The sequence below is a fragment of the Mustelus asterias genome, chromosome 16 (genome assembly GCF_964213995.1).
Source record: "Mustelus asterias chromosome 16, sMusAst1.hap1.1, whole genome shotgun sequence".
NCBI classification, from domain to species: Eukaryota; Metazoa; Chordata; class Chondrichthyes; order Carcharhiniformes; family Triakidae; genus Mustelus; species Mustelus asterias.
This window is the reverse complement of record NC_135816.1, coordinates 82192587-82217677: the sequence shown is the minus strand read 5'-3', so window position 1 is coordinate 82217677 and position 25091 is coordinate 82192587. Positions and strand designations below refer to the sequence as shown.

At 44.9% G+C, this 25091-nt stretch overlaps 1 protein-coding gene across 1 annotated transcript in view; it reads left to right on the top strand.

The window, feature by feature from the left end:
• Positions 1-1497: 1497 nt before the first annotated feature.
• The window catches only part of LOC144505371 (NACHT, LRR and PYD domains-containing protein 3-like), a 38487-nt gene continuing 14893 nt past the window's right edge, over positions 1498-25091 (top strand). Inside the window, exons 1-7 of the mRNA XM_078231489.1 lie at positions 1498-1726; positions 7567-7733; positions 7984-8155; positions 8344-8409; positions 10074-11814; positions 13943-14029; positions 15758-16009. Coding sequence (XP_078087615.1) covers positions 1498-1726; positions 7567-7733; positions 7984-8155; positions 8344-8409; positions 10074-11814; positions 13943-14029; positions 15758-16009 — 2714 coding nt within the window. The remainder of the gene's footprint in view (positions 1727-7566; positions 7734-7983; positions 8156-8343; positions 8410-10073; positions 11815-13942; positions 14030-15757; positions 16010-25091) is intronic.

Here is a 25091-nt window from a genome sequence, read left to right as displayed (position 1 = left end):
CGTCCCCCAACCTTGTGTGCCTGCATGGTTTCAGCCTAATAGATATGCGCGGAGGCCCGAAGAAAGAGACCTCTCCTGCTCCGCATCGCTTCATAGAAGGGGCAGGGGCAGAAGCTGTGGCACTCAGATAGTCCAGAGCTGAAGGTACCTGACTGAGAGTAATGGAACGGAATGTGCATGTGGCAGTCAAGTTTGAATCCACATTGTTAATTGTTAACAGTAGTGTTGCATTGAAATGGAATATAGTTATTCACGTGCGCCTTCTAAGGAAAAGAAAATACTGCCGTCTGTTGCTTGTTTTATTCTGTCCTCAGACCGGTGATTTAAACAGAACATGTATAATCTGTGATAATGTACACTCTGTGTACATGACTTTTTATGGAATTGTTTTCGAACTGGGGAACACAATGTTAGGTTTGCCAGTGGCTAACTTTTCGAAAGTCAAGCAGATATATTTTTCTCAACTGAATGCTGAAATTGTGAAACGTCCACTCAAAAGAAAACTTAAGTTAAATCCGATTCTAGAATTCTGATGGAACCGATCTCTCCCTGAAATGCTGCCCACTTCCCTACCCCCACACCAACCTCACGTCCCGAGACAAGCACACCCCACCCATTTCTTCTTGGTTGGCCGGCAATGTGTTTTTCCTTTCCTTTATAGCTTTGTTGTCATGGTTGGATAGATCTGCAAACAGGAGTTAATGGGTGTTACACAGGCAATGGGTTCCTGAGAGTGTATGCTTTATCGTAAGACGATGAGATCTGGATCTTTGAATTACTGAAGTGCCAGCACAACGACTCCAGCCTTGGCTAGTTCTTTGTTTTTTTTACTCTGTCCTCGGAATGCGAAAGTGTGTTCACGCAACATAGCCTACTGAAATGACCCATGTGCTGATTTGAGTTTCTGGTTCTGTCTGCTGCAGTGAAATGCAAACTACCTGGGCAGTTACATGTTGTTTCGTCGCATCTGAGCTGAAAAATACAATTAATTTATTTGGTACCATACGCAAGACTAATTGAGCACCACTTTTGAAAGTCCTTCAATAGATCAAAATGTAATCATACCTCATCGCTGTTGTTTTAAAATTTAATGTAATTTCTGAGCCGTCTCATGGAACAGGTGGAGAGGATCAGGTAACAAGTAGGGGAGAGTTGTGACCCTGTTCTGGAGAGACAAGAATTTTAATATATCGTTGCAATCCCAGTACAGAACAAGACTGCCACGTAAACTGGTGCATTTGAATAATAATCTGCATTGATTCCAAACAGGGGAATATATATAAAATGGGAAATTCGGCGAGTAAAAAGTTTACCTTGCAACGTGTGCAAATTGCCACGAATAAAAGTCCCCGAATGGTTAGATGCAGTTGGCGGGGCAGTTTGGAATTGAACAGACAAAATGCAAACGACTTGGATGCTCAGACAGCTAATACGCCAATACATGGCAGCTTCGCTCAAAAAGACATTGCTCCACAACCTTGTCTCGTTTCGGACAACATGCCGAACGATGAACAATATGGCAAGGCACAGGGAAAACGAGAAACAAAATACCCCACAAAATGTTTCTCACTTGAAACCAGCGGATCGCTGAGAAATGCTGCAGGTGAAAATAATGCAATCGGCACGGAGAGTTCGAGTCCGCCCAACAGAAACGATTCATTTAACTTTTGCCGAGTTAAAAGGAATGAAAGCTCTACAGAAAGCGATATCCTTAACAGTTTCCCAGGTAGGGTGACGACTTACTATATGATTATGCTTTTTCGAGATGGCGGTGTGCTGGCAAATGCATTTCCTGACTCGCTGCATTTATGATTGAGATAGAACAGATTCATCGACCAATTTACCAGATGGTCAATCGAGTTGGTTTAAGGTCGCGGTCTCATTCAGATGAGAGCAAAATCTACTTCTACTGCATGGACACAGGCCCTTGGACCCAACTCGAACAGGCTTCCTAAACTGAACTCGTCCCATTTGCCTGCGTTTAGCCCACATCCCTCTAAACCAATCCCATTTACGTACCTATCCAAATGCACTTTAGATATTGTAATTGTATTCGCCTCTACCACCTCCTCTGGCAACTCATTCCATATGCGCACCATCATCATTTGTGAAAGGTTTGCCACAGGTTATTTAAAAAGTTTTCCCTCTCACTTCTAACCGATGCCCTATAGTTTTGGACACCCCGACGCCGCGGAAAAGACGTTGATTATTCACCATATCCATGCCCCTCATGATTTTATAAAACTTCGTAAGGTCACCCCTCATTCTCCTATGGTCCAGGGACTAAAGTCCCAGTATATCCAGTCTCTCCTGAGAATTCAAACCTTCCAGTCCCGTTAATATCCTTGTAAATCCGTGAACACGCTTCCTAAAGCATGGCGATCAGAATGGCATACAGTCCTCCATGTGTGACTTTAACAATGTCTTGCACAGTTACAACATAACGTCCTAATTCCTGCACACGATTCTCTGACCGGTTAAGGCAAGCGTGTCAAACGACTTTTCACCATCTTGCCTACCTGTGGCGCCACTTTCAAGGGACTATGTACCTGCACCATTACATCTTTCTGTTCGACAACACGCCTCAAGACCCTACAATTAACTGCGTAAGCCCTGCCCTAGTTTGCATTATCAAAGTGAAACACCTCGCAATTATTTAAATTAAGTTCCATCTAACATACCTCGGCTCGAATCTGAAACAAAAACAGAACATTTTGGAAAACCACAGCAGGTCTGACGAGCATCTGTGCAGAGAGAGGGTCGACCTTTGTAACCAAGTTCTTATTTCCCCTTTCTTCCATGAGATAGATTTGTTTTGATGTGGAGATGCCGGCGTTGGACTGGGGTAAGCACAGTAAGAAGTCTCACAACACCAGGTTAAAATCCAACAGGTTTATTTGGTAGCAAATACCATAAGCTTTCGGAGCACAGCTCCTTCGTCAGATGGAGTGGATATCTGTTCTCCAACAGTGCACAGACACAGAAATCAAGTTACAGAATACTAATTAGAATACAAATCTCTACATACTTTACCAATGTATGCTGGCTGGCTGTAGAGATTTGCATTCTAATTAGTATTCTGTAACTTGATTTCTGTGTCTGTGCACTGTTGGAGAACAGATATCCACTCCATCTGACGAAGGAGCTGTGCTCCGAAAGCTTATGGTATTTGCTACCAAATACACCTGTTGGACTTTATTCTGGTGTTGTGAGACTTCTTACATAAATTTGTTTCCCAGAGTCCTATTTCATGGCACTGTATATTTGATATTGATTGTTAAAAATCAATATATACCACATCAACAACACTGTCCACGTCAAAATTCTCTCGTACCTCTTTTCAAAAACGCCAGCAAGTTATGTAAACACGATTTTGTCTTTATGATTCCATGCTGGCTTCCTGACATATCTTGAACTTCTCTAAATGTCTATTGATTTTGCCCAGACCATAGTTCACATAAAGTTCTCTACCATTGATGGTAAAGCTGGTAAAGAGATAGCGGAGGAAATTGTGGAGACATTGGTGGTGATCCTTCAGGAATCACTGGAGGCAGGGAGGGTACCAGCGAACTGGAAAGTAGCTAATGTAACACTGCTGTTTAAGAAAGGAGGGAGGCAGCAGACGGGAAATTATCGGCCGGTTAGCCTGACTGCTGTCATTGGTAAGATTTCAGAGTCCATTATTAAAGATGAAATCGCATAGTACTTGGAAGTGCATGATAAAGTAGGACTGAGTCAGTACAGCTTTGTCAAGGGGAGGTCATATCTGACAAATCTGTTAGAGTTCTTTGAGGAGGTAACAAGGAAGTTAGATAAGGGAAAACCTGTGGACCTGATTTGTTTAGTTTCCAGAAGGCCTTTGACAAGGTGCTGCATAGGAGACTGTTAAATAAGTTAAGTGCCCATGGTGTTAAGGGTAAGATCCTGGCATGGATAGAGGATTGGCTGACTGGCAGAAAGCAGAGAATGGGGATAAATGGTTCTTTCTCAGAATGGCAGCCGGTGCCTCAGGGGTCAGTGCTGGGACCACAATCTTTGACAATACACATTAACGATTAGGAGGAAGGAACTGAAGGCACTGTTGCTAAGTTTGCAGATGCTGCAAAGATATGTAAAGGGAAAGGTAGTATTGACGAAGCAGGGAGGCTACAGAAGGACTTGGACACGTTAGGAGAATGGGCAAAGAAGTGACAGATGGAATACAATGTGGAAAAGTGTGAGGTTATGCACTTTGGAAGGAGGAATGGAGGCATAGACTATTTTCTAAATGGGAAAATGCTTAGGAAATGAGAAGCACAAAGGGACTTGGGAGTCCTTGTTCAAGATTCTCTTAAGGTTAATGTGCAGGTTCAGTCGGCACTTAGGAAGGCAAATGCAATGTTAGCATTCATGTCGAGGGGGCTAGAATACAAGAGCAGGGATGTATTTCAGAGGCTGCATCAGCTCTGGTCAGACCCCATTTGGAGTTTTGTGAGCAGTTTTGGGCCCCATATCTTAGGAAGGATCTGCTGGCCTTGGAAAGGGTCCAGAGGAGGCTCACAAGAATGATCCCTGGAATGAAGAGGAACGGTTGAGGACTCTGGGTCTGTACTCGTTGGAGTTTAGAAAGCTGAGGGGAGATCTTATTGAAACTTCCAGGATACTGAAAGGCTTGGCTAGAGTGGACGTGGAAAGAATGTTTCCCCTGGTATGAAAAACTAGAACTAGAGGGCACAACATCAGGCTGAAGGGACGATCCTTTAAAACAGAGATGAGGAGGAATTTCTTCAGCCAGAGAGTGGTGAATCTGTGGAACTCTTTGCCGCAAAAGGCTGTGCAGGCCAGGTCATTGGGTATTTTTAAGATAGAGATAGATAGGTTCTTGATTAATAAGGGGATCAGGGGTTATTGGGAAAAGACAGGAGAATAAGGATGAGAAAAACATCAACCATGATTGAATGGTGGAGCAGACTCGATGGTTCGAGTAGCCTACTTCTGCACCTATGTCTTATGGTCTTATGGAAGGCCTGTATTTGCACTATTTTTTGAACAAGGGTCTAATGTTCGCAACTCAATAGTCCTCTTCCACCACTCCTGAGCTTAAGGGATTCTGGAAGATTATCACCAGTATCTTTGCAATCTGCACTCTCACTCCCCTTAGTTAGTCGACTTGCATGAAATTACTAATGCCCTGCTATCTCATGAATTGAATGCAATTATAGCCTTTATAAGGTCCCATTACTCCAGTATAAATTCTGCTAGTTCACCAGTTACTTCCTCTCTCACCTGAGCCTGGGTACAATCCTCTTTCTTTGTAAAGCCAGATGCAAAATATCTCTTTATTTAATACCTCGGCAATTTCCCCTGACTCAATGTTTTGATCCCAAATTGACCCTATTCCCTCTTTTCCCTCCCTTTTATTGTTATATGCTTTTAGAGGATACCCAGATTTCCTTACATGTTAGCTTCTCGTCTCTTTTCATTCCACTTACTTACTTTTCTTGTTTGTCTTTTTGGCCAATTCCCTTCTGGTCATTCTATATTCACACCGAGTCTCCATCATATGTTCGACCTAACAATTGCCATATGCACACTTCTTTCCTCTCACCTTCGCCCCTTTCCCTCTTGTCATCCAGGAAGTCCTGTATTTATGTGTCATGCTTCCCTTTCAAGTGAATATATAATTTCGGTGCCTGTAAGAGTGCATCGTTGAATGCATCCCAGTTTTCATTCACTGACTTCTCTTCCAACATTTGATTCCAAATCATTCAACTCAGATGCATCCTTGTCCCTTCGAAGTTGGCTTTCCTACAAATAATTATCTCTGCTCTGGATTGTTCTTTGTTCTTTCCTATGTCTAATCTAAACCTAAGGATGGAATCGTCCACTCTGACTCCATTTCAGGAACATTGGTAAACTTCTGACCTGCTATTTTTATCTGTTCTGGCAATCTCCAAAGCCCATCATTCTAGTTAACTTGCCGTCACTAAAACAATGTTAACATTGCCTCTGAAATATTTACATGAACCAAGAATTGATATTTGCAGCAGTTAGCAGAGAAAATGATTAATCAGCAGCAATAGATGAGGCCTATCTGGATTTTAAGAAGGCACTTGATAACGCGCCACACGACAGATTGGCTAACAAATGCAGCTTATTGGACTTGAAGTCAGCTTCAATTTTTTTTTTCAAATGGCGCAAGAACTGCAAAGATAATCACAGATTTTCAGAATTGTTACTTCGCAGAAAGAGACCATTCGGCCTAACGTGTCTGCACCAACATTCTGAATAACGAATGCAATCAGTGCCATTCACCTACCTTTCCCCCGTCACCACCCACATTCTTCCTTTTCAGAGAGCATTCACATTTCCTTTTCATTGCTTTGATTGAATCTGGCTCCACCAAGCTCCCAGGCAGACCGTAACCATTCGCTGTGTGAAAAAACAAATGTCACTTTTGCTTCGATTGCTAATTATTTTAAATCTGTGCCCTTTCGTTCTCGATCATGAAACAAGTGGGAACAGTTTCACCCCATTTATTCTTGTCTATTTCCCTCATTCTTCTGAGTACCTCTATCAAAACTCATATCAGCTCTCACTTTTCCACGAGGAACGTTCTAAACTTCTCCAATCTATCTGAAAAAGCGAGTTACACATCCCCAGAAACATTCTCTTCAACATATATCTTCACCCACTTTAATGAACGAAACTCTTTATTAATTTCTGTCTCCCAGAGATGGATGCAGGATTCCAACTGAGGCTGATCTATTGTCTTACACAAGTACTACCTAACCTCCTTGTTCTTACAATTTATGCCCCAAGTAATAACTCCCAGGACACTGAGTGCTTCATTAACTGCGCTCTCCATCTGTCCTGCGAACTTGAATGACTGATGCACAGACATAAACCGGTCACTCAGTGTGGAGAGTGGGATGACTTCCTGGTAAGCCTTCTCCTGGGCCTAGGCAAATTGGTCGTTAACAGATCGGGGCAGCGAGCAGTCGAGGTGGACAATCGACATAAAAGTCTGCCTCTCTACCGCAGATACATCCACGGCTCGGTGGCCCAGGGTAGGGAGAACGCAGTGTCCACGTGTTCCTTTCAGTGTCTGCAACCGGGACACCACGGATGCTCGGGTGCATCATCACCCGCGCGAAAACTTTTTTCGTGTAGTTAACTGAGTTTCCTTTGCCATTTTGTCTTAATTATAGAGCCCCACCAGGAGGTATCATCTCATATTTCTTTTGTTAAATTTGCTGATTTTTCGTGTAATTGAAAAGCGTACATATCCAGGTCATTTTGCTCCAGCAACGCATTCAGCTTTGTAACTTTTATTATGTACTAAGCCGCATGTTCTTAGCATGAACGATTATTAGCCTCCTCCTATTAATTGCTGTTTATCGTGGAATGTGGTGAAAGAAAGAAACGTACGCAAATAGCTAGTCTTTGACTGCTATTTGCAGACAATTATATGGTGATCTCGAGAAAATGTCGAGCGTTTTTCTAAGTTCTGAACCTGTGTTTTGAATGTAAATGAGATCTCTCTATATATATGTTGTGATACACCACAGTGTGGCTTGTTTGCAGAAATTGACCCCTCAATAAATGAAACCCTCGCAAGTTACAGTGACCGCCAGTTGTACACGATTACTAAATTCTACCGCCAGAGATTGGAAGAAGCAATTGAAGGATTTGTGGAAATTGTTAGTTTAGCATTACTGCAGGAAAACATGTTCACCGAGAAGGAACACCAGGTACGCTGCTCTCTCAAAACATCAATTAGGGAAATATTTATGCTTGTTTAAGGCACGCCTATGAATGAGACAGTCTAAAGGAGAAAACATATATTTCACTCTTCACCCGTTTACAGTAAATTGAATTGTTGTTTTACTTAAAGTCTTGAGATGAACAAATCAGACGTAATGATGAATGAATCAGGGCACTTACTAATACGGTCGGAGTGACGAAGATGTGATAACAACGTTAGATGTGTTTTGGTCACAGGTTATCAAGGGTATGGCAGACACTGGAGACAGACCGGAGGCTTCCAAGCAGTTTTTCAACGTTGTCATGGATCACGGTGCTCAGGCAGGAAGAGCTATGTGGGTTACCTTTGTGAAATTCCGGGAAGTCAAACCCAAATTGAAAAACATATTAACAGATATATACGAGAAAGGTACTGTATAAGTATGTTCTTACATGTGCAGTTCAATGCAGTGACAACATGTATTTCGTCACCGATGTTGATAGATTTTTTTTTGTAATCACTCATGGAATGTGGACGTCACTGGTTAGGCCAACATCTATTTCCCATTTATTCACATTTATTGTCTTTGCACTAATGACTGAAAAAAATGTTTACAGGTTTGGATTTACCGAGAGAAACTGTCCTCAGCACTGTGGAATCGAAAGTGTCTCAAGATCTGGAAGGTAAGAATAATTATACCGAGAATAATCGAGAAGGAGAATTAGAAAGATAATGAAAATGGAAGATGGGAAATGAATATGAATGGAAGGAAAGACCTGTAGCTCACACTCACTTGTTTTTGAGGTCTACACGCAGCAAGGTTGCTGGTGGGATTTAAATACAGCCCAAACCGTCTTGCAATATTTGTGGGCACGAAATATTATCGACCGTTGTGAAAAAGTAAGGAACATCTGCTTCACCAATATTTTTTGTGGAATGAAACTTGCTGTGTACCTACTCTGGGACACATGTGACTCCAGATCCACGGTGTTGTAGTAAACACTTAACTGCCCTCGAAGTAAACCACTCAGCTCAGGGACAATTAAGGATGGGCAACAAATGTCGCCTTGCCAGTGACGGCATCCAACCATTCAACCACAGACCCATAGCATCCCAAATCGGTGCAAAAAGAGGCAATACGGCCCATCGGGTTTGCACCGATTCTCTGAAAGAGCAACCCACCCAGACGTAGGAGGGACGCAGACAATCACCCAAGTTCGGAATCGAGCCAGGGTCCCAGGCACTGTGCGGCAGCAGTGCTGACTACTGCACCACCACGCCACTCAGGAAGATTTTTGTTCAACGAATGGATTTTCTTTTAAAGACCCATCAGAGATATGGCAAGTCTCACAGCAACACACTCCATGAATAGCCTCCTTAAGTGCCCTTTAGATTATGTGCTCAATTTTATCCGATGGATCTCGAACGTACAACGTGCATCGTGCTGTAAAGTTGGGACTATTGTTTCGCCCGCCCAGCGCATTCAGTGGAACCGGAAGCGGGCGAGAGACGGACGAATAGTTAACGGGCAGCCAGTATGAATTGCAACTGCATGAAAGCCCGAGCACCGCCGAGGAGGGTGGGAAGAGCATGGTGGGAGTAAAGGGAGGGTGTGCTCTGGAGTTTGCTTTTTATTCACTCAGGGGGACTGCCTCAGGAAGCTGAAAACCTGCACAAAACGATTGAAAAACGCTGCAAAGTGTGTCTGAGCATCGCATTCAAACACAAAACCCATTCCCCATACACTTTTTAAGTTTATTTCAGCCCATGGCCGGAATTTTCCGGCCGTTCACAGCGATAGGCGTCATTGATCCCGCTGCAGTGAACGGATATTTGACTCAGCGCAAAATTCTACATGTGTGCATCCTATGTACCGAGGTTACAACTAAAACCTAAAAGTAGCTTCGCCAATCAGCTGCAACCAGGGCCGTAAAAGCAGAGGGAGCACGAAAACTTGCCGCTGGAAGGGCAACATTGTGTGGGACTTTCAGGCCTTTCCTGTGGGAGGGATCGTCCTGTGCCTCGGACGATGAGCGCCGGAGATTGCGAAAAACGGGATGACAGCGGGAAGACACCCACTCCCTCACCCCCACTGTCTGCTTAATTTTCCCAGGCGCGCCCGCCGTAATTACGCGGCAATATAGGGATTCGAAACCGATCTTTTCTCGCGCGATTTCCAGTGCTTCCAGTTTGGGATGACGCCCCAGCCCCGCCCCGTCCCGCCGGTAATATAAAATTCTCGCATTCATCTGTCCTCCAACATATGCCATGCTAATCCAGTAGTATCAAGGTTGAACATGTTACTCGTTTATGTTAACGTTGCTAATTTCATTAATTCATCTTAAAGGTATTCAAGAGGAGCATCGAAATCACCTTCGCTCAGAAAATGAGAGATTGCTGGTTAACGGCATTCACGAGAAGCAGACCCAAACATTCTGTCTATCGGAACGCTACACTGAACTGATAGTCATTGCTAACGTCCGTGAGAGAAGACTCCTGGAGCACGAGCTGTGGTCCAGGGGCAGGGACCACGAGGAGTGGCAAAGGAAACTGGTCCGGGACGAGCTGGAGAAAATTCGCATTCACCAGCTTTTCAGAGATTGCTTCGGCAAGAGCAGCCTGGGAGGCACCGCGGTAGTGAGCGGGGTGGCGGGCATTGGCAAAACCACGATGGTACAGAAGATCGTCCACGATTGGGCGGCTGGTCAAATGTACCCTCAGTTTGACTTCGTGTTTCACTTCAAGTTTCGGGACCTGAATGCTCTTAGCGGAAAGACGAGTCTGAAGGAATTGATCCTGAAGTTATACCCTTACCTGGAAGGAACGATCCAGCGTCTGTGGGATAATCCTTGCAGCTTGCTCTTCATCTTCGATGGCTTGGACGAGTTCAAGGTCAACATCGATTTTGAGGAGAGGTGTCAATACATGGAAGCGGAGCGGGCATGCTTCGATCCTGAATGCCGCTGTGAACTCGCTGACATTGTCCGCTGTTTAGTACAGCAGAGACTCTTGAAGGATTGTTCAGTGCTGATCACTAGCCGACCACACGCACTTGAATCATTGGAGAAATCTGATGTTAATCTCTGGGCTGAAATCTTGGGCTTCTTCGCGAAGGAGAGAAGAGAATACTTTAAAAAATTCTATGGAAGTACAGACGTTGCGGAAGATGTGTTCCGCCAGGTTGAGCAGAACGACATCCTGTATACCATGTGCTACAATCCATCATACTGCTGGATCCTCTGCTGCTCATTGGCTCCCCTCGTGTTAAGCTCTCAAGTCGGACAGCAACTCCCACGAACCATCACTCAGCTCTTCTCAAGTTACATTTGCAACGTTTTGAACAACCACTCCCGAGAAGTCGAAAACCGGCGCGATATTTTACTCAAGACGGGCGAGATGGCCCTTGAGGGAATCTCAAGGAAGACCATCGTGTTCAATCAAAACCACTTCAATCAGCACCAACTCCAACCTTCCAAGTTCATCTCTGGGTTCATGATGGAAATTCTGGAGAGAGACTACTCCGTCACCAACGTGGTATACACATTCATCCACCTCACCGTCCAGGAATATCTCGCCGCGCTCTCACCCTATTTGAGGACGGCTCCGACAAATTTGGCTGAGCTGCTGGAACAAGCCGACAGTCGGAATGACGGGCGATTTGACATATTTTTCCGCTTCATTGTGGGCCTCTCCGCTCCCTGCACATCCCGGCAACTGGTTAAGTTCCTGGGTGATTTCCAGTACGAGGTCAAGTGCCAAGTGAAGGTCTGGCTAACACAAAAGGTCAAAACCCAGCTCTTACGGACACACAACAAAAAGGACAGAAGGAATCTCATGAACATTTTCCACTACGTGTTCGAATCGCAGGATAAGATAACGCGGTTCACAGGAGATGGCAGTCTGACCGTTAAGCTGGGCCACAGCAGTGAATCAAAGGCAATACGTCTGAATCCAGTAGATTGTTTTGTGTTAGCGACTGTTTTGGGTCCCTGTGACAGCATAGAGGAGCTGGATCTTAACTACTGCTTCATACAAACTGAAGGGATTCAGCGGCTTGCTCCCATTCTACACAAATGCAAGATACTCAGGTACCGTTACATGTTCTTAAAAAAGGGGGATGTAATATGTTCAGAATTTCAACACAATCCAAGCCGTGTCGCTCTTGATGATCATTAAAAATGCATTCGCTATCGCGTTCTGCTGATGTACACAGCATCAGGCCCATGACCGATTTCAGCTACTCCTGACTAACTTCCCGTGTAAATAATGGAAAAGGGAATCATGGAAAGAAACCAGTGTGTCAGGGGAAATAAATAGGCTTAATGAAAGGACGCTGGATCTAACACCTCTAACCTCATGAGAGTCATATGCTTATTCGAGTGGAATTTGCACATCTTCGAGGAACTGAGTTCAGCAGAACTCACCAGCTGGTTGGTCCCTTATTTGAAGAACAGGCATTTCTAGCTAAAAGCTTGGGTTCATAACATTAAAAATACAAAATTGGTAATAAAGCAATGTTCCCTGTCCTGAGTCACTGCATTTACAATCTATCCATGACTTGAGGGAGAGTGCTATATTGCAGTTCTTTCACCCTCTCTAGGAACTGTGTTAAACCTGAGAATTGTATGAAATCAGAGTGCTGCTCCAAATGTTTCACTGGGGAAGTTCTCCCCATGCCTGTATCATGAACAAATGATTGTAACCTATGCCTCGAAGTTGTCCATCACAATTGTCTATTGCCTTGATGCATACGATTTCAAAGCACAAGCATTGGCGAAAATATCAAATATATTTGGGGAAAAAATATTTCATTTCAGTTTCCTTTTCTTTGATTTATAGTTGTGACTCGTGCTTCTGGCCCCAACTGGGCAGTTTCCAAGGATCGGATCTTATAATGTAGACATCTGTTGCTTCTTCGTCTTGTAGAATTTTATGCCTTGCGGCTTTCATTATTTGTGAGCTCCCCCATCCTGCCACGCGGCGAGGAATTGGCATCGGTCGAGCGTGGCTTTCAACCCCTTTATTGACGGCAGCACGGGCCTCCAATTCCGGAATACCCTCCAGAAATCTCTCTGTCACGCTTTCCTGCTTTCAGAAGTGCTGTAAAAATTATTTCCTTTATAAGCTGTTAGTCAGCTTCGTTATATTTGCTAACACGGACAGACCTTGCAGAACACTTTTGTGCAGCGCGCTTTAACTTTTTACTAAGTTTAATAGACGATGGTAAATAAAAGTTCTCGTTTCAGTTGTTGAAGCAAGCCTGGAATTCCGACCAGCCTTCTTCTGCTTCTTAGGCAGAAGACACTCTGTGTCGCGGATGTCTTGCAATGCTCAGGTAATCGTGGGGTTCTGTGCGCAATGTTCAGTTTCACTTACAGGCAGGGCGGGCGGCGGTTGGAGGAGCAAGTGGATGGGATGCCAGTGTTGCCACGCGCTCCTTTGCCGTGGACGCTCGGCCTCAGCTTACTTGCAGCGATGAAACTATAAGTGTTCAGCTCCTTTCCCGATGCCTTTTCTCCATTTTTGGTGGTAATGGGTCAGAGATTCCCACGTGTCGATGGGGGTATTGAATCTTTCTCAGGAAGGCTTTTAGGGTGTCTGTGACGATTTTCCTCTGTCCTCTGGGGCCCGCTTGCTGACGTTATGACAGTAAGCCCGACGCTTTCTGATCTAAATAATGTGCGTAATCCTGAAGCGCTGTGGATCTATTAAGATGGAATGGCTGCACGCATTGTACAAAGACATAATACGCGTTATCTGTTGTACACAATTTGCAGTCGAAATGTCCGTATTCTTCATAATATTTGGGATGTTTTTTAACTTACTTGAATCTGAAATTATTTATTTATTTTCTTTTGGGAACGAATATGCAGCAATTGTTAAGTAAAGTTCAACATCTGCCTCGCTGCAAAAAAAAATCAATATTTTCAGTTGTATTCCAATGACAATACTCCACTCCATCCCTCCGAATATATATATATTTTCAATAAATTTGATATTTACTGAGGTTCCGCCATCATTTGTGACTCCAGTCTACGAAACCTACTTGGTGGAGCCGCTCTGATATGTTCCGAATACATTCTGACATTATTTGAACGTTATGTATCTGTCCGGAAATCATTTCAACGATTAATGTGTCAGGAGAATTACTTGGCAATTCTCAAAGTGAATAACCTCAGATCCGCCCAAATAAATTGTCGTTGCTTCCATTCTTAGGCTCCTTTCTAATAATCTGACAGACTCGGGCATGGAGGTACTCTCTCTCTGTCTCAGGAAATCAGACTGTAAAATCGCAATATTGGAGTAAGTATCAATACTGATGCTTTATTGAGCATAACTTTGCCTCTAACTTAGATAATTCAAATAATTAAACAAATTACTCTATGTTGATTTAAGTGTCTGACACGAAACATTGAAGACTGCAATGGCACTCATTGAATTAACAGTTGAATTAATATACAGGAATGTCAATACATATGTATTCTGTTTCACAATAGAACAACAAATATTAGTTCAAGAAAAGCTAATATGCACTCAAAATTTCCAACGAAATGTCTCGATGTTGGATACAACAACCGTTGAAACATAGAATCTCCACTATGCAGAGAGGCCACTCGGTCCATCGAGTCTGCACCGACCCTCTAAAGGATGATCTGACCAGGCCTTCCCTATCACCATTGCTAATTCATTGCTAATCCTACACTTCCTTGGATACTAAGGCACAATTTGGCATGGCCAATATTTCTCAACCTACAAAAATTCGGACTGTGGGGGGAAAACCAGAACACATACTTAGAGAGAGGGGGGAGAACGTGCAAACTCCACATAGTGACCAAAGAACGGAATCGAACCAGAGTTTCTGGCGCTCTATGGGGGCAGTGCTAGACGGTGTGCCACCGTGCACCCCGAATGTTAGCAAGCATTAGCTGAGTTGAAAGATCGGTCATCCAGAGCAACAAATATAACATGACAGTTCATCTCTTTCCTGACCTCCGTCCAAACAAGAATTAATGTCCACTTTATTTCATCCAGTTTGCACTTGACGGGAGGAAAACTATGCGCACAAAGGGTAAAATTAAGGCAAACAAGATCCATTTGGTGAGATCATTCTCATCCTATTCCGATACCGTTCGCTCAGTTCGTGCCTTGCAAGCTGTTCCCTCTAAGTCGAAGGGAAACGGTTCCGTTGGGATATTGGTAGGATGAACAATAATGCCCAAAGTATTAGATACAATATAAGGACGGCATCTTGTAACACAAGAAGCAATATGGAAATGTTATTTGTAAGGTATTAGAAGTTTGAGAAACTAACGGTAGTATGGCAATGGTTTTGCTGAAGCCCCAGACAGCCTACGAAAAAGATATTCCAGGGCTACAGAGCTATTGTAGTCTTTCTAAAGATGTTGATCCTGGCATTTTAGAGGTAGGATAGCAATGCGTGGGCAAGATTTTAAAGTCGCATTGAGATGCAACCATTTTGGTATCGCAGGCCGTGCAGAGCTTTGGTTCCTGAGACATTAGCCTTAGTCTGCAGAGACATTAGAATTCCAATACGATAATTCCTGGGATATTGGATGGAGTTTGAGAATGTTGTCTCTCAGCTTAAATGTGGTCTGAGGCGGTTGCTTAGAGTTATTAAAGGCGGCATGAAGTGATCCGTGTCGACCAATTATGATGCGTTGTTTGTTAATCAACAGCGTCTTATCATGGAGCTTTCACTGCCTCTTAATTTATAATTCTACAAAGTTAATTCGGATTTTCTTCCTCCATACCGAAACTCGGAGTTATGTGAACATGCATTAAATGGACTGAGAGCAGATTACTGCCCTTTAATAATATGGACTTAATTGAAATAACTTAGTTTGTTTCTTCATACAACAAATTGTAAAATATTGACTGTTGGTCAAATAGTTTCACCGACTGCATCAGCTGCACAGACGTTCAAGGCTTTGAAAAGATGATGTGATGTGCATGATTCACATCAGCAGCTTAATATGATTCTATGCCCTTGATGATCGTTCACTCTTGAAGAAGGGTTCTGCACATGTCGTACAGGGTCAATGTGTCTTCTGTTCCAGTTTTGGTTAGGCAATATAATATATACATATACATCCTCTGCAGGTTGAATATCAATGGACTGACAGACAACTGTGCCGAGGCACTAGCCGCAGCTCTCGCCGTTAACCAGTCGCTAATAGAATTAGACCTGCAGCGAAATCGCTTCCGAACTGATGCACCCTTCTGTCAACTGATACGATCCTGCATCACGCTGCAAAAAATCTCGTGAGTATTTCTGTTAAGTTTTACTAATCAGGATGATAAAGATAGGGTGATCATTTGGGCCGAAGACTGGGGAATGTAATTTAACTCAGTAAAGTCTGAGACGATGCATCATCAAGTTAAGGGGGTACACGATGAATGCTCGGAAGTGCAGCGGACCGGATATGGTAGGTATGCCCATAGATCACGGAAGGCAATAGGGCAGATAGATCAGATAGTTAAGTAGATATATGGGATATCTGCTTTCATTAGCTGGAGCATAGAGAATGAAAGCAGAGATGATATGGTGGGTCTGCAAAAAAATAAATCTCTTACTAGGCGACAGCTAGAGTATTCTGTGCAGTTCTGGTTGTCGTAAAGGATGTGATCGCACTGAAGAAGCGACAGAACAGATTCACAAGGATACTATCTGGGCGAGAGCGTTTCAGCTATGAAGCAAGGCTGGTTAGGCGGGAACTGTTTTGATCAGAACGTAGAAGGCTGAAGGAGGGACATTACTGAGGGGTTTAAAGTATTGAAGGACATAGATTGAATTGAAAGAAGAGAACTTCGAGTTTCGAAATGCCTTCCAATCTTTTAATATTGTGTTTCCTTCTCAAACGTTGTTCAAGGTTGAGTTGGAATCAATTCAGCGGAGAGTCAAAAAGGGCCCTGAGGGCATTACATCAATCCAGAGAAGGACTCGCTGTACTCGTCTAATTGAAGCTTAATAGACCGTATAGAGACGTGGCGTTCATTCAGTACCTTCTCAAATGAAGAATGCAGCTTTTTTTCCATTCACGTTTGAGTGAACACCTGCTCAATGGGAAATTATGTTGGGGGACCAGAGAGTAGGGCCAGTAAGACTCAGATAAAGAGCAGGCAGGGTATGGTTGCTAATAAAAGAGGTCTGCTGGACGGAATTGCATTTGTTTCAATGCGAGAAGTGTAACAAGTTCGGCATATGAACTTAGAGATTGGTTTCGTACTTGGAAATATGATGTTGTTGCTCTTGCAGAGAGGGGAAGGAAAGGATTAGCAGATTGACGTTCCGGATACAGATGTTTCAGGTGGGATAGAGAGGCATGTAAAAAGGGTGGGGGGGGGGGGTTGCATTACTGGTTAAGGAGAATATAGTAAGAAGTCTCACAACAGCAGGTTAAAGTCCAACAGGTTTATTTGGTAGCAAATACCATAATCTTTCGGAGCGCTGCTCCTTCGTTAGTTGGAGTGGAAATGTGCTCTCAAACAGTGCACAGAGGCACAAAATCAAGTTACAGAATACTGATTAGAATGCGAATCCCTACAGCCAGCCTTCAGCCAGATCTTCAGGTAAGCCTTCCTCTCCTTAATGTGGAGGCCTTCACGACACACGACAGTGCAGAGTCGCTGAGCAGAAACTGATAGCCAAGTTCCGCACACATGAGGACGGCCTAAACCGCGATGTTGGATTTATGTCACATTATCAGCAACCCCCACAGCTTGCCTCCTGGACTTGCAGAATCTCACTCGCTGTTCTGTCTGGAGACAATACGCATCTCTTTAACCTGTGTTTAATGCTCCCTCCACCCACATTGTCTGTACCTTTAAGACCTGGCCGGCTCTGGGATTCGCATTCTAATCAGTATTCTGTAACTTGATTTTGTGTCTCTGTGCACTGTTTGAGAGCACATTTCCACTCCATCTGACGAAGGAGCAGCGCTCCGAAAGCTTATGGTATTTGCTCCCAAATAAACCTGTTGGACTTTAACCTGGTGTTGTGAGACTTCTTACTGTGTTCACCTCAGTCCAACGCCGGCATCTCCACATTAAGGAAAATATCACAGCTGTACTGCGGGAAGACACCCTGGAGGGCTCATACAGCGAGGCAAGATGGGTAGAGCTCAGGAATAGGAAGGGCGCAGTCACAACGTTGAGGGTTTACAATAGGTCGCCCAACAGCCTGCGGGAGATAGAGGTACAGTTATGTAGACAGATTTTGACAAGGTGTAAAAGTAACACGGTTGTTGTGGTGTGCGATTTTAACTTCCCCTATATTGACTGGGACTCACTTAGTGCTGGTGCGTGGATGGGGCAGAGTTTGTAAGGAGCATCCAGGAGGCCTTCTTGAAACAGTATGTCTGTCGTTCAACTAGGGAAGGGGCCGTACTGGATCTGGCATTGGGGAAAGAGCCTGGCCAGGTGATCGACGATTCAGTCGGGGAGCAGTTCACAAACAGTGACCACAATTCAGTAAGCTTTAAGGGACTGATGGATAAAGATAAGTGTAGCCCTCAAGTTAAGGTGCTAAATTGGGAAAAGGCGAATTGCAACAATATTAGGCAGGAACAGAAGAATGTAGATTGGGGGCAGATTTCTGAGGGCAAATCAACATTTGGCATGTAGGAGACTTTCAAGTGTGAGTTGATAGGGATTCAGGACTGGCATATTCCTTTAAGCATGAAGGATAAGTATGGCAAGTTTTGGGAACCTTGGATAAAGAGAGATATTGTGAGCCTAGTCAAAGAGAAAAATGAAGCATCTGTCAAAGCTAGGAGACTGGGAACACACAAAGCAAGTATAGAATACAAGGAAAGTAGAAAGAAACTGAAGCGAAGAGTAAGGAGGACTAAAAGGGAACATGAAAAGTCATTGGCCAGCAGGATTAAGGAAAATCCCACGGCTCTTTATGCATATATAAAGAGCAAGGGGGGAGCCAGAGATAGCGTTGGCCCACTCAAGGAGAGGGGAGGAATTTATGCGTGGAACCAGAGGAATTGGGTGAAGTATTAAATGATTACTTTGCGTCAGTATTCACTAAAGGGAAGGACTTGGTGGATGATGAGTTTGGGAAAGTGTTTGTAGATGTTAATTACAGGCCAGTCAGCCTTACGCCAGTGGAAGGGAAATATTTGAGAGGATTCTTCGAGACAGAATTTACTCCCACTTGGAAATAAGTGGATGTCTTAGCGAGAGGCAGGTTGGTTTTGTAAAGGGGAGGCCATGCCTCACTAACTTGATCGAGTTTTTTGAGGAAGTAACGAAGATGATTGACAAGGGTAGGGCAGTGGATGTTATCTGCATGTACTTCAGTACGGCCTTTGAAAATGTCCCTCATGGCAGACTTGTAGAGAAGGTGAAGTCGCATGGAATCAGAGGTGAGCTGATACAGAAATGGTTTGCTCATAGAAGACAGATGGTAGCGGTGGAAGGGTGCATTTCTGAATGGAGGGCTGTGACAAGTGGCGTTCCTCAGCGATCAGTGCTGGGACCTTTGCTGTTTGTATATATATAAATAATTTGGAGGACAATTTGGAGGAAAATAAAACTAGTTTGATTCGTAAGTTTGCGGGTGACACAAAGGTTGGTAGATTTGCAGATAACTATGAGGGCCTTCAAAGGGTACAGCAGGATATTGATCAGTTGGAGACTTGGGCAGAGAGATGGCAGATGGAATTTAATGCGGACCAATGTGAAGTAATGCATTTTCGAAGGTCTAATCCAGATAGGAAATATACAGTAAATGGGCAGAGGGATCTGGGTGCACAGTCCACAGGTCACTGAAAGTGGCAACGCAGGTGGAGAAGGTAGTGAAGAAGGCATACGACCTGCTTGCCTTCAACGTCGGGGCATTGAGCTTAAAAGTTGGCAAGTCATGTTGCAGTTTTATAGAACCTTGGTTAGGATGCGCTTGAATTATAGTGTTCAATGCTGGCCGCCACACTACCAAAAGGATGTGGAGGCTTTGTTGAGGGCAGAGAAAAGATTTACCAGGATGGTGTCTGGCATGGAGGGCATTAGATATGAGGAGAGATTTCGGAAACTTGGTTTGTTCTCACTGGAACTACGGCGTTTGAGGTGCTACATGATAGAAGTCTATAAGATTATGAGGAACATGGACAGAGTGTATAGTCAGAAGCTTTTTCCCAGGGGGAGGCGTCAATTACTAGGGGACATAGGTTTAAGGTGCGAGGGGCAAGGTTTAAAGGAGATATACGAGGCAAGTGTTTTTACACAGAGGGTAGTGGGTGCCTGGAACTCGCTGCCGGGGGAGGTAGTGGAAGCAGACACGATAGTCAGTTTTAAGGGGCGTCTTGACAAATAGATGAATAGGATGGGAATGGAGGGACATGGTCCCCAGAAGGGTAGGGGCTTTAGTTCAGTCGGGCAGCATGGTCGGTGCAGGCTCGGAGGGCCGAAGGGCCTGCTCCTGTGTTGTCATTTTCTTTGTTCTTTGTTCTTAAATTGCATTGTAAAGAGTTGAAATGCCCACTCATATTGGGTGAGTGATTATACATAGCCAAATTGGTTGAGAAAAAATTACTAAATTGTGTTTTTTTAAACTGATATAGTTCGTCAATGCTTTCTTTGATTAAAATATTAACATGGCAGAAGCAGGGTCAGTGAAAGATTAACCATATCCATCACCCAGGCCAAGAAGGTATTATTGTGCAGCGGGCACCTGTTTGAAGCAGTAGTTTCAACTCCTAAACCAAGATTCGGTGGCCAAGTGCGTTGGTTTAGTAGACTGAAAAACCGGCGTGGTCCAGATTGGTGCCTGCAGCACTGGGATGGATTGATCCTCATTCCGTCAGTAGATGACTGGTTGCTGCCTCCTTGCCCTACCCTTTTTAGATGGCGTAGTGCAAAGAGCCTGACAAATCTTCGGGAAGTCAACTGATGGATAAACACCTGGCATTGATTCAAACTCTCCAAATAGTTTGTTGTCCACACTGCATCGGATGACCAGTAATTTCTGCTGGCTAAATAGTGGCAAGGCCCTTGTGTTCCAGCCACGTGCCGAAACCAGCAGCACAAGTGAACTATTCCAAAACACTCAAATTAGGCCATCCAGCGGGAATCCTTCCGATCGTAACCTCATCAGATCAAGGGCTGTCTGTAGTCTAACTCTCGACAATTTCCATTCATACACTACGCCTCTATTGGCAGAGCTGTATTGTAATTTCTCAATTCACCTCCTTCAGTATCGCAGACTGCGACGAATCAGGCCCTCTTAGTGTGTCTGAATAAAGTTAAAGAACATATGACCAGTACACTGTTTCCTCGTAGGAGAGGTGGCGGTATAGTGTTATCCTTATTGGAGTAGCAATTCAAAGTCCAATGGTAAGATTCCACGAACCTGTATTCAAATGGCACCATGGCAAATGGTGAAGTTTGAATTTAATTTAAAAATCTAGAATTAAAACTCCAGTTATGAAAATGGAACAATTGTCCATTTTTCGAAAAAAAACATCTGGTTCACTAATGCCCTTTATGGAAGGGGATTGCAAGCCTTACCTGATCAGGCCTACATGTGACTCCAGAACCGCAGCAATCTGGTTGAAGTCACCAAGTTCAAAGGAAAACAGGGATAGACACAAATGCAGGTTCATCCAAAAATTTTAAAGGATCACAATATGACGTTTCTCGTTCGACAACAATTCACAACTATCCAATGTTGTTTGTATTTGATTAACTGAGAGTCCTTGGAACCAAACTGACTTTACAAATGCAAATTTGATTGCCAGCGCAGATTGCACGCAAATTCCCTCAACAATACTTGGAGCCCCAGTATCCGAAGGCGAAGGGGTTTCAAAAGATAAGGCAAGTGTGGCGAAACTCATGATATTTTGAGAAGAGTTTGGAGCTCAATTGTCTGCAGGGAACTGCCAAACAACAAATCTCGGCCAATGGTTTGTAAAGCAGCATTTGATCGATGTATTGTATTTCGCAGTTTAATTGTATTGCATTCTGCAATAAATAAGTACGTAACAATGGAAATATCTTCTCTTCAACCTTATTAATACAATTTCAATCACAATGACCATAAAATAATGTATATAGAACATAGAACAGTACAGGACAGAACAAGCCCTTCGGCACACGATGTTATGCCGAGCTTTGTCTGAAACCCAGATCAAGCTATTTCCTCAATATCATCCCGAAGTACTCCATGTGCCTATCCAATCGCTTCTTAAATGTTCCTAAAGTTTCGGACTCCACTATCCCTGCAGGCAGTCCATTCCACACCCCAACCACTCTCTGAGTAAAAAACCTACCTCGGACATCCTTCCTATATCTCCCACCATGAACCCTATAGTTATGCCCCCTCGTTACTGCTCCATTCACCCGAGGAAATAGTCTTTGAACGTTCAATCTATCTATCCCCCTCATCATCTTATAAACCTCTATCAAGTCTCCTCTCAACCTCCTCCGCTCCAAAGAGAAAAGTCCAAGTTCCCTCAACCTTTCCTCATAAGACCTACCCTCCAAACCAGGCAGCATCCTGGTAAATCTCCTTTGCACTCTTTCCAGTGTCTCCACGTTCTTCTTGTAGTGAGGTGACCAGAACTGCACACAATATTCCAAATGCGGTCTCACCAAGGTCCTGTACAGTTGCAGCATAACCCCACGGCTCTTAAACTCAAACGCCCTGTTAATGAACGCCAACACACTATAGGCCTTCTTCACGGTTCTATCCACTTGAGTGCCAACCTTCAGAGATCTATGGATATGAACCCCAAGATCTCTCTGTTCCTCCACATTCTTCAGAACCCTACCTTTGACCCTGTAATCCACATTTAAATTTGTCCAATCAAAATGAATCACCTCGCATTCGTCAGGGTTAAACTCCATTTGCCATTTTTCAGCCCAGCTCTGCATCCTATCTATATCTCTTTGCAGCCTACAACAGCCCTCCAGCTCATCCACTACTCCACCAATCTTGGTGTCATCAGCAAATTTACTGATCCACCCTTCAGCCTCCTCCTCCAAGTCATTTATAAAAATTACAAAGAGCAGAGGACCAAGCACTGATCCCTGTGGCACTCCGCGAGCAACCTGCCTCCAGTCCGAAAATTTTCCATCCACCACCACCGTCTGTTTTCTGTTAGATAGCCAGTTACCTATCCAATCGGCCAAACTTCCCTCTATCCCACACATCCTTACTTTGTTCACAAGCCGACCGTGGGGGACTTTATCAAACGCCTTACTAAAATCCATGGATATGACATCAACTGCACTACCTTCATCGACACACTTAGTTACCTCCTCAAAAAATTCTATCAAATTTGTGAGGCAAGACTTGCCCTTCACAAATCCGTGCTGACTATCACGGATTAATCCGCATCTTTCTAAATGGTCGTAAATCCTATCCCTGAGGACCTTTTCCATCAACTTACCGACCACCGAAGTAAGACTAACCGGCCTATAATTACCAGGGTCATTTCTATTCCCTTTCTTAAACAGAGGAACAACATTCGCCACTCTTCAGTCCTCTAGCACCAACCCCGTGGACAGTGAGGACCCAAAGATCAATGCCAAAGGCTCTGCAATCTCATCCCTTGCCTCCCAAAGAATCCTAGGATACATTTCATCAGGCCCAGGGGACTTATCAACTTTCAGTTTATTCAAAATTGCTAGTACATCTGCCCTCCGAACATCTACTTCCTCCAGCCTATCAGCCTGTGATACCCTCTCTTCCTCAAGCACATGGCCCCTCTCCAGGGTGAATACCGAAGAAAAGAATTCGTTCATCACCTCTCCTATCTCTTCTGACTCCATGCACAAATTCCCACTGCCGTCCTTGACTGGCCCCAACCTCACCCTGGTCATTCTTTTATTCCTCACATAAGAGTAAAAAGCCTTGGGGTTTTCCTTGATCCGACCCGCCAAGGACTTCTCATGCCCCCTCCTAGATCTCCTCAGCCTCTTTTTCAGCTCATTTCTTGCGAACTTGTAACCCTCCATCGAGCCAACTGAACCTTGTTTTCTCAACCTAACATACACTTCCTTCTTCCTCTTGACAAGACATTCCACTGGCTCCAACGCCTTCACTTTCGTGAGGCCTGGAGTCGGAGCGTCCAGGCTCGACCGCCTTTATATTTCGAAGGCGCACATGTCCGGCGTGTCCTCAGTCTCCATGCGGCCAGTGTCGAGCACGGACCACAACCTGGTGTGGGCGGACTTTGCGCCGTCTCGCATCCGGCGGGGGTCCGCGTACTGGCACTTTAACAACACGCTGCTGGAGGACGAGCGCTTCCTGGACTCGTTCCGTCGATTCTGGGCCGGCTGGAGAAGGAAGCGGGGAGGCTTCCCCTCCTTGAGGCTCTGGTGGGATGTGGGCAAGACTCACGTCCGTACCTTCTGTCAGGGGTACGCGAGGGAGTCGACAAAGAGGCGGAAATCCAGGCTCGAGGAGTTGGAGAAGGAGGTGCTCGACCTGGAGGCACGCCTCAGTCAGCCTGACGTGGACCCAGCCCTGCGTTCGGAGTACAGGGAGAAGAAGGGCGCGCTGCGGGACCTGCAGCTTGCCAGGTCTCGCGGCACGTACGTGAGGTCGCGGTTCCAGTTCTGGGTGGACCTGGACCGCGGCTCCCCCTTCTTCTACTCGCTGGAAAGAGGGCGGGCTAACCGTCAGCAGCTCCTTACGCTGCTGGCCGACGACGGTTCCACCGTCTCGGATCCGGAGGGCATCCGGGCCATTGCCCGGGAGTATTACACCTCGCTCTTCTCTCCGGATCCGTCCAGCGAGGATGCCCGCAGACTTCTGTGGGAGGACCTGCCGCAGGTCAGCCCGGAGGGCGTCGGCAGGCTCGAGGTCCCTACCACCATGGCCGAGCTGACCGGCGCTCTAAATGGCCTCAGCCGGGGCAAGGCCCCTGGGCTGGACGGGCTGACAGTAGAGTTCTTCAGGGCGTTCTGGGACGTCCTGGGGAGCGACTACACGGGGGTCCTGGGGGAGAGCGTCGCTACCGGGGAGATGCCCCTTTCGTGGCGCAGGGCCGTCATTGCCCTGCTGCCCAAGAAGAGGGATCTCCACCTGCTCAAGAACTGGCGCTCGGTCTCCCTCCTCAGCACGGATTATAAAATCTTTGCCAGGGCTACGGCTTCACGCCTTGGATCCGTGCTGGACCACTTGATCCACCCTGACCAGTCCTACACGGTCCCGGGCTGTTGTATACATGACAATCTCCACCTGGTCCGGGACCTGATACATCATACCCAGAGGACTGGTCTGTCGGGCGCCTTCTTGTCATTAGATCAGGAGAAGGCGTTCGACAGGGTGGAGCACGAATATTTACTCGGGACTCTGCGGGCATTCGGGTTCGGGACGCATTTTGTCGCC